This window comes from Panthera uncia, chromosome B4 (genome assembly GCF_023721935.1).
Source record: "Panthera uncia isolate 11264 chromosome B4, Puncia_PCG_1.0, whole genome shotgun sequence".
Lineage (NCBI taxonomy): Eukaryota > Metazoa > Chordata > Mammalia > Carnivora > Felidae > Panthera > Panthera uncia.
The window spans coordinates 131728998-131739082 of NC_064809.1; the positions used below are offsets into that span (position 1 = coordinate 131728998).

The 10085-nt window shown below is 48.2% G+C and overlaps 1 protein-coding gene across 1 annotated transcript; it reads right to left on the reverse strand.

Moving 5' to 3' along the window:
- Positions 1-1286: 1286 nt before the first annotated feature.
- Positions 1287-9561, reverse strand: NDUFA6 (NADH:ubiquinone oxidoreductase subunit A6). The gene is made up of 3 exons (XM_049627597.1): positions 9394-9561; positions 2467-2582; positions 1287-1487 (listed from the first exon to the last, which is right to left on the reverse strand). Exons 1-3 carry the CDS (start codon positions 9530-9532, stop codon positions 1356-1358), a joined length of 387 nt encoding a protein of 128 aa, XP_049483554.1. The 5' UTR covers positions 9533-9561; the 3' UTR covers positions 1287-1355.
- Positions 9562-10085: the final 524 nt, after the last annotated feature.

Genomic DNA, 10085 nt, shown 5'->3' on the forward strand with positions numbered 1-10085 from the left:
TCAATATGAGGAAGACCCTAGTTGCCGTTTCCTGTCCCTGCTGACCTTTCTCTAGCAGCTGAACATAACAGGTCTTTGATTTATAACCCAAAATTCCCAGGCCCCTCTGGAGCTACGAAAGTAATTACGGGTGCCTTGGACCTATTTTCATTATTTACAAAAGCCCGGCAGAAACTTTCCCCTCAGTAAAGATGCACAGGCTAACTAAAGCCTCCAGCTTTTTTTGTGTTGAGGAATGCTGGCTAGTTTTCACCTGCTAATCATAAGCGTTGTTTAAAACTCCTTAAGAAATACCATTATCAGGGGTGCCTGGGTGGCTCAGTTGGTTAAGCATCCGACTTCAGCTCAGGTCATGATATCACGGTCCATGGATTCAAGCCCCGCATCGGGCTCTATGCTGACCGCTCGAAGGCTGGAGCCTGCTTCAGAGTCTGTGTGTGTCTCTCTGCATCTCCTCCCACCCCCTTGCACTCTGTATCTCTCTCTCTCAAAAATAAATTTAAAAAATTTTAAAACATCATTCTTAGAATGAATCTTTCAACACTTGGGTTCCTTAGATGAAAAGATAGTAAAGGGGTTGATGGTGCTAAAAAATCTGGCAATGCCCAGGGTGACTGTGGACTCAAATAATGAACCCATGTGCGGCATTTAGCCGCCCAGGGAAGGAACCACCAAAAGCAAACAAAGATGAGTTATTTAATCTGTGTCAGCACTGATTCTCCTGTCCCTGGAGCCACAGTCCCATTTGCAAACAGTAGAGCTATTTCTGTTGTCTGTGCACTAAACAGCTGTGTTCCTAGCAGAGCGCCTAACTGGGTAGGAAGCTCATGTCATTTTAAGAACTGACGCTTGTTGCAGGTAGAGGGGCTGGGCCTCTGAGCTGCCATTCTCTCCAGAGCCCAGGGAGGAACAGCCCAGCCCGTCAGCCCTAACTCTGCGCCGCTCAGCGTTACTCTCATCTCTCCAGAACGGCAAGAGCTAATTTTGGATCATCTGTGCCGTGACACCAAGCTATCCTGGAGGCTGTGGAAACACAGCTAAATTAACAGAGTCATCCAGCCTTACACCCGGAATGATGGTTTCTGAGCAGATGGCCTCATCCTTCCTGTTTACTGACATGCAAGGCTCTGAGAAAAGAGAGTCTGATTTATAGGAAACACCACACTTGAGGAAAGGGAAAGAACAGGTGGTGTGTATAGTAAGACCCCACTTGTTCAGGCAAAAAGTGAGAGAGACTGCAGAAGGAGAACTTCCCCCTGGCTCACCAGTGGAATTCTATTAGGAAGTGACCATCACATACTGAGTTTATTTGTGTTCTAAAATATTTAAATGCCAACATGCACCTTTCCACTGAGTCACGGGTCATGGCCAGCGTAGAACTTGGACAGGAAATCCGTCGGCCTGGGCGCTTCTGTTTCATGGAAGAACCGCATAACGTGTGTCCGCTGCTTCCAGACGTTAATTGTTTCCTCCAGTTCCATCTTTCCCTGCACAGGTGAGGGGAGAGGTGTTCAGTCAGAGTGGCTGGAAAGAATACCACCATACAGGCCAGGATTCTGTGCTCTGCTCTGCACGGGCTTGTCGAGTGACTCTGGGCAAGTAACATCCTTGGTCTAGACCACATTTCGGCATCTGGAACATGAGGTGGTTGTACTAGCTGATCTCTAAGGCCTCTCCCATATTCTTTAACTCTGTAGCTAACTGATCCCAAGAGGAGAGACTCCCAGGTCAGTAGGCCCCTGCCCCATGACTGCCTAACCTGACTGGCTGGTTTCTGCTGAACATTCCATGTGGTGTACTGGTCCGTGCTAAAGTATGCACTGATGCTAATGTGACTGACTGGAGATACAGAATCGGGTCTGGGATTTGAACTATGTGCACAGGGCTCAGCTAACCTGCCTGCCTCTTCCAGCTGTAGGCAGCAACCCAGTGAAGCAGTAACTTCCAGGAAGGAGGTTCAAGAAGATTTCAAACTTTCCTCATCTTTTTTTATTTAAAAAAAAATTTTAATGTTTGTTTATTTTTCAGAGAGAGAGAGAGACAGAGAGAGACAGAGTGAGATCGGGGGAGGGGCAGGAAGAGGGAGTCACAGAATCCAAAGCAGGCTCCAGGCTCTGAGCTGTCAGCACAGAGCCCAATGCGGGACTCAACTCACGAACTGTGAGATCATGACCTGAGCAGAAGTCGGACACTTAACCAACGGAGCCACCCACACGCCTCCCCCTCCTTTTTAAAAAATTTTAAATGTTTTCCTCATCTTTTTTAAAAATGCAAACCCCAGTGTTGTTTTTTTTTCTTGAACAATCTTAGAGGTGATAACCTCTAAGTTCATCTATTTCTTTGAAACCCTAAGCAAAAGTAGCTGACCCAGTAGTTGCTTTTCAGGCTTGGGAGACAAACGGGACAACTGAGAAGCTCTGGACAAGGTGGCTGCTCTTTTAAGTCAGTCCGGGAGGGGTCAGTTACCTTAATGACCAGAAGATCAACCACCCTGGGGTCCGTGACGTGGGCATTCTTCATGAACATTTCTCGAACTTTATCCCGTCCCTGTTTCACGGTGATGTCTAGCTGGAATAAGTGCACTAAAGAGAAAACATGATTCAGGGTAGAAACTATGCGATCAAGACATGTTTTACAAAAATTGAGTCAGTGGATATTCATAGACACAAACAGGTTCCCCATTCGTTTCATTCACCAAGTATTTGCTTGACCCTAAACTAGGTGCTTGAGGCTGCAGAGAAGAGTGAGACACGGCACTTGCTCTCAAGGAGTTTAGTTTGTTTGAGGAGACCAGACCCGAGGCAGCACAGTGTAGTTTGAATATCAACAACCTGGCTTCAAATCCCAGCTCTGTCAACTTGTCACCTACATGATCCTGTGTACGTTTAACTTCTCTGTGCCTGAGAGTATTTATTTCTGAATGAGGATGATTAAGAGCACGTATAATCCCCTGGGGTGCCTGGGTGGCTCAGTCGGTTAACTGTCTGACTTTGGCTCAGGTCGTGATCTCACGGTTTGTGGGTTCAAGCCCCGCGTCAGGCTCTGTGCTGACAGCTCAGAGCCTGGAGCCTGCTTGGGATTCGGTGTCTCCTCCTCTCTCTGGCCCTCCTCTGCTCGTGTTCTCTGTCTCTCAATAATAAATAAATGTTAAAAAAAATTAAAAAAAAAAAAAAGAGCATGTATAACCCCAGAGCCACTGTGGATTCCTGGAGACGATACAAGATGCTTAGAACGTGCCTGGCATGGAATAAGCTCTCAAAAACATTAGCATGATTATTACAGAGAACAACTGGCAAAAGAGGACAGGGTTGAAATTAACCGACAGTGATGGGGGTATAGGTCTGTGCAGCACACAAGCTTAGGGTTGAGGGAGCCTGCTGAGTGTGCGGAGAGGAGGGGCTTCAGTCCAGCCAGGGACAACCACCACATTAGGTTACTCGGGGGAAGGAAGGAGCAGTTTACGATGGGACTCCTACTCTCTTAAACTCTATAGTCAGAGGTAGCCACCCACGAACGCAAAGAAAAATCAGCATATTCAGCAATCCCGAAGTGCCTAAAATAGTGGCACAGACTTAGGGACCTGGGACTTCAGAGGAGGCCCATGTTCTGTCCTTTGAAAATTAGGTTTTAGTCATTTGTGTTCCCATCCTCTGGAAGTCAGCCTTCAGTGGATTTGCTGATGACAACAAGGGCACGAACAGGGCCTTGTGTGGTAGGTGGAGTTAGGAAGAGGGGGCGCATTAGGCTGAGTGAACAGCATAAACAAGGCTCACAGTCTAGAATGAGCCTGTGGTTGAGGAGACCTGTGTGCTCATTTGGTGAGGACCCCTTGCATTGTGGCCATTCCTGGGACATGTCCACTCTAGTCTACAGGATTCTCAAAGCCAGCTCCGAAAACCATGAGGGCTATGTAGTGACTGAATTAATCAACAATAAAGTTTGAGTCTTTAACTCTACTCCTAATTTAGCGGCAGTGTTAGAAAAATAAGGCTTCTGCTGAGGGAAATCCCATGCCATGCTGATCCAACCAGGGAGTAAGCAACAGTGGAAAAATAATAGGAGAAGCTGTATCCCAGCTTCATAGGTGTTAACAAAGGAGAGAAATTACTCCCACTGGAAAGAGTTCAACTCGGTTCCAGCGGTGTGATGGAGCTGGCTCTCATAGAGGCTCTCTTCCCAAATCGGCCTTCAGTGACTTCATTTTGGCAGCTTCAAATCAATCGTGGTGGGAGTACTGGCACCACGAGAAATGGTCGATGCTCTAAATCTAGGTTCCCACCCAGTCAGTATCATAGTAGGAATTTTAGAAAAGAGGAAACACAGGGATAATAAGACAAAGAGACACAAAAACAAATGCAAACCAACAAGCACCCAGGAACTTAGAACCTTTCCACTTGGGGAGATTGGGGCCTACGGCACTGTGGGTACCTGTCTGATGTCATACTATTGGCAAACCTGGACCTGGAATCCAGGTTTAGTGTTTTTAATGTTTAATTTTCTATTTTTTTTTTTTTAAGTTTATTTATCTTGAGATAGAGAGAGTGTGCCAGCAGGGAGGGGCAGAGAGAGAGAATCCCAAGCAGACTCTGCACTGTCAGTGCAGAGCCTGATGCTGGGCTTTAAACCCACGAACCGTGAGATCACGACCTGAATGGAAATCAAGAGTCTCTTTTTCTTAACATTTTTTTTTCAACTTTTTAAATGTTTATTTATCTTTGAGAGCGAGAGAGACAGAGTACAAGCTGGGGAGGGGCAGAGAGAGAGAGGGAGACACAGAATCTGAAGCAGGCTCCAGGCTCCGAGCTGTCAGCACAGAGCCCGACGCGGGGCTGGAACCCACGAACCGTGAGATCATGACCTGAGCCGAAGTCAGATGCTTAACTGACTGAGCCACCCAGGCGCCCCTCAAGAGTCTGACTCTTAACTGACTGAGCCACCCAAAAGCCCTTGTTTTTTTCAATTTACAATCTGGTGCTTTTTAAAGGAAATGAATATGAGGAATCTTCCCCTGCTGTCAGTGCTTATCTCTCCTGCATTTTTATATTAGATTCCTGTCCAACCTTGGGAGTTTAAAAAAATAAGGTCCCTCTGTACCAGGGGGCTGGTGTCCGTCCTCTCTCATTCCTCATGACCTCCTGAACCACACACCAGGGCATCGGGTGTACAAACCTTCTCCTCAGGAAAACGTTCACAGGCACAAACGCCAAGTTTTGCTTACAGTGTCAGTTCACAGACCCCTGAATGCCCATCCTCTGAGGTTAAGAACCCTTGTCTCTAGAGAGACAAGTTCCATAGCTTTCTCCTAATCTCCCTCCTCCCATCCCAACCCCTCGAACATGCCCCCCACCAGTGAGAAAGGCTGCGGGAGGTAAATAGCTACAGCCTGCGGAATCGTTCTTTGGTCTAACTCGGTGGTTCTGAAACCAGCAATGATTCTGCCCACCAGAACATTTGGCAATGTCTGGGGGCACTTTTGGTTGTCACAACCAAGGAGAGAGTGTTACTGGCATCCAGTGGGTAGAGGCCAGAGATGTTGTTAATCTACAATGCACAGGACCCCCCCCCCCCACAACAAAGAATTATCCAGCACAAATGGGTCAAGAAACCCTGGTATAAATTAATTCCAACTGCTCTTTGGCTTATTCTTCGAATTCTGAATATTTAAACTGTAATTTGAAAGATCTGAGAGGCTCAAGAGGAAGATATCAATGTGGCCCTTCTGGATGAAGGTGCCTTTTCTACAGCCTCTGTGTGTTTTCCCAAAGTTACTGTTAAGGTTCTTCTGAGTCAGAAAGGCTCTGACACGTTAAGAAAGGAAGACAGTGATATAGTTCTCAGCTGTTTGCTCCAATTCATCTTGGTAGCGTTCATAACAGGCGCTGGGAGATCCTTAGATGGGAAGGCAGCCCAGTGTGTTGGAAAAGAGCATGGGCTCAGGGGTCAAACAAGCTGGGTAAGGTCTCCACACCTCTGTGAACTATGACCTTACCTAGGGTACAGCCTCCTTAGCCTGTTTCCTCATCTAAAAAATAGGAAAGAGGGGCACCTGGGTGGCTCAGTCGGTTGAGCGTCTGACTTCTGCTCAGGTCATGATCTCATACTCTGTGAGTTCGAGCCCCGTGTCGGGCTCTGTGCTGACAGCTCAGAGCCTGGAGCCAGCTTCAGATTCTGTGTCTCCCCCTCTCTCTGCCCCTCCCCTGCTCATGCTCTCTGTCTCAAAAATAAATAAAAACATTAAAAAAATTTTTTTGAAAAGAAAAATAAAAAATAAAAAAAATTAAAAATAGGAAAGAATGGGGCACCTGGGAGGCTCAGTTGGTTGGGCCTCTGACTTCGGCTCAGGTCATGATCTCGTGGTTTATGGGTTTGAGCCCCGTGTCGGGCTCTGTGCTGACAGCTCAGAGCCTGGAGCTTGCTTCGGATTCTGTGTCTCCCTCTCTCTGCCCCTCCCCCCCTCACGCTGTCTCTCTCTCCTTCAAAAATAAATAAACATTAAAAAAATTTTTTTTAATATGAAAAAAAATAACCTCTGACTTAATTCCTTTACAGGACCATGGCAAAACTCAAGTGACAACATCTTGTAAACAGTAAAGCTAATGCAAATGTTAGCTGTTAAAATTTTCAGCACTTATTCCCCATACATCTATTTTAAGTTTTAATAATCTGGATATATGCCGATCTTCCTGACTAGTCCATAAGACCCCTGAAGGCAGGGTTGTTTTATTCCCATTTGTATCTCTAAGCATTTAGTACTGACCCTGTAGTACAAGAGATACCCGATGAAATGGAAATTAAATGGTTTCTACAGAAAGTCTCCTGTTCTGTAACCACCAAGCCTCAGGTTAATATTTTTTCAGTGGAGGGATTCGGCAGGTAGTTCTGTCCCTGTGTTCCCATGCAAGGCAGCCGCCACCCAGGCACGTGGCTGCTCTCCAAGTGCGGCATAACTGGGTCCCCTGAGATTCAGGGAAAACCACAGCAGGAGCCAGGTGTTAACAGCTGGACAGTCAGGGTCTCCTATGTCACGCTCCTCCCCTTACTAATGGTGTGATGTGAGATACATTTACATGCCTCGGTTTTCTTCTCTGAAAGACAGGGAAACAATCAGAACCTACCCTAAAAGAAAGCAATGTAAAGCATTTAGCATAATGCTGGGCTCTATGTATGCAAGTCAATAAACGTTAGTTACTATAAATGCTATTAGTTATTCCCAATTCTTTGCTTTCGTTCCTCAGCTGGAATCCCAACGATGGATAGTAGGACATTGGTGTAGACACAGGCCTGAGCAACTGACCAGCTACAGACCACCAATCCTCCCCATAAGAATGTACCACCCCCTTAACCCCTTCCCTCTCATTCCTTCCCTTGCTCTCTAGGCTCCTCCTGTCAGGACCCTTCCGACTCTGGGTTTATCTTCCCGAACAGTATTTGAGGGGAATTCCTGGGAGGGGATGGTTTAAAAAGAGCTGGTTCCTGAGGGTGGATAAGTGGATCTATCCTCAACTCAGCCACCGGATTTTTTTTTTTTTTTAACCCTACGCAAACCATTCTTCCTGCATCTGGGTCTCGTTCCCCACCTCCTGCTCCTCTCTGCAACAAGAAAGGGTTCTGGACACTCACAGAAGTATTCTGCCAGGCAAACATTGTTTTTAAACATCTGCAATTGAATACACCACCCCCCCCCCCCATATCCCCACCCCCCTGCTACAGTCACTCCCCTATACCTATCATCCACCTGCCCCCTGAAGGCATTTAAATTTGCAGTCCCCAAACCAGCAGTGCACTGAAGTTTCTCCCTCCCTAGTATCCTGTGGGTCTAAGTTCTGGTCATTGGCAACCTCTCAAAAAGTCAGGGACACTGGGGAACAAACAGTTCTCATACATCAAAAAAATTGGATTCTGGGGCACCTGGGTGGCTCAGTCAGTGAAGCATCTGACTCTTGATTTTAGCTGGGGTCATGATCTGATGGTTTGTGAGATCCAGCGCCGGAGCCTGTCTGGGATTCTCTCTCTCTCCCTCTCTATCCCTCTCTTGCTCTCTCTCGAAAATAAACAAATAAAGATGAAAAAAAACAAAAACAAAACTGGATTCTGCATGGAGGCTCCTGCTATAAATAACAGTGATAATAATAATAATAATAATAACAGTAGCAGCCAACATTCAATGCATGCCTAACTAAGTGCCAGGACTTACCCTAAGCACTTTAGATATATTTCCTATTTAATAAGGGCTCCTCTCTGAAGAAGGGACTATCATGATGCTCATTTTACAGATGAGGAAACTTGAGGCATAGCAAGATGAAATCATTTGCTCAAGGTCATACAGCTATATTAAGGGGCAAGGTCTGGAGGCAAGTCTCTGTAACCACCACATTCTATTGCTTCTCACAGGCAGGGAAGAGGCAGCCCAGAAGGGTGCTATTATGCTCCAACTCGCTTAAAAACACCTTCCCTCTCAGACTGGCAGTGACAGTCCACACTAAACTAAACTAAATCAAATCAACAAAATAAAATATCGACAGCCCATTCAATGACATTCGTACTGCCCTTGACGGTTTAGTGGAATTTCCCCCAATCTTCCTTTCATTCCTTCCTTCCTTCCTTCCATTCCTTTTGGAATACCAAAATAAGAAAACAGAATCTCTGTACCCAGGGAGCTTCTATTTCAATCCTTGGGGTGAACAGATTGGTTCTCCGACATCTAAGTGAAGGCAGGGGACAGGGAGGTAGTAGGGAGCAGGCCATTAGTGGGGTGGGGGAGGAGTTCCTGAGAAATACTACACACAGACAGATCTAGGGAACAAGCTTGGGAAACTGGAAATGGGAGGACACTCATCTCACCTGGACTGGAAGAGGCATCACTGACTTAACTGGATGACCTTGGGAAAATCACGTCCCTTCTCTGGTTGTCTGTTTTTGTGTGGGGGGATGGATGATCGCTCAAGTCCTACGGCCACTTTGTTTACATAACCTAATGGGCACCTGTGCATATATTCAAGAACTCTACGGTTGACTTTGGGTTCCAGATCCAACAAGAGCTGGCTCTGGGCCTCAGGGGCGTCCCTTCGCCTCTAGGTGCCTCATCTGTAAAATGAAGCACGTCAATGACAGTCCCTGCTTTCCCTCCCACGGGTTCGGTAAGAATTACTAAAGGGCCAAAGCGCCCAGGGCGCCTAGAAGCGCGATCCGGATGCGGGGCACGGCTGGTCTGACTCGGGCGCGGCCGCCAGATCCGGTCCACTAATGCTCGAGGGACCCTCCTCCCCTGAAGCACCCAGAGACGCCTGTTCCCAAGTCGGTGACCTCAGCTCGTCCTGGGAGAAATGGGAGGCCAGGACGGCTGCGACCTTGGGCGGCTGCATCCGGAGCCCCGCGTGCGCCGCTGCCTCTCACCAGTGTTCGGCACCTCTCGATACCAGGCGCGGTACAACTCGCGCACCCTCCGCTTGGCTTCGTTCATGTCCCGACTAAAAACGGGTTTCACTGAAGTGGGAGCCGCAACGGCAGCTCGCCGGAGGCCGCTCGCCGCCATCTTGCTAAAGAAACCCCTCCCGCGAGTACGGCCTAAGGACGAAAGTCTTTTCTCATTGGCTAAAACTGAACGCCATGCCCCTAAACGTCACGGGTAGGCGGGAGGAGAGCTGTCGGGCTCTCTGATTGGCTGGGGGGCCTCGGTGATGGCCGCTGGGGGCTGCGCATGCTCCTGTGCGGAAACTTCAGCTCAGACATTGGTGGTCCTAAGCGTGGCATAATCGCGCCGCCAGGGGACGCTCGAGCGCCAGGGTGGCCGTCGAGCAGCTGCCCGGCCTCCCCCAGTGTGGCGCCGGCCACCTGCCCGCCTCGCTCCTTTGGTTGCGCCTGGGGGCGCGCGGGCGTCGCAGAGCTTCGCCGGTCAGCCTCGCGGCGCTGGCCGCGGCCCCAGAGGGCGGCGGAAGCACACGTGGCGCCTGGGCTGTCGTGGCGATGGCCTGGCCCCTGTGCGGTTTTTCTGCGACAACATTTTTTTCCCCCTATAAACCAACTCTTTGCAAGGGCTATGTAGATGCCAAAGCGTTTTCCTGGCCATTAGCTTCGGGGCGCTTCTC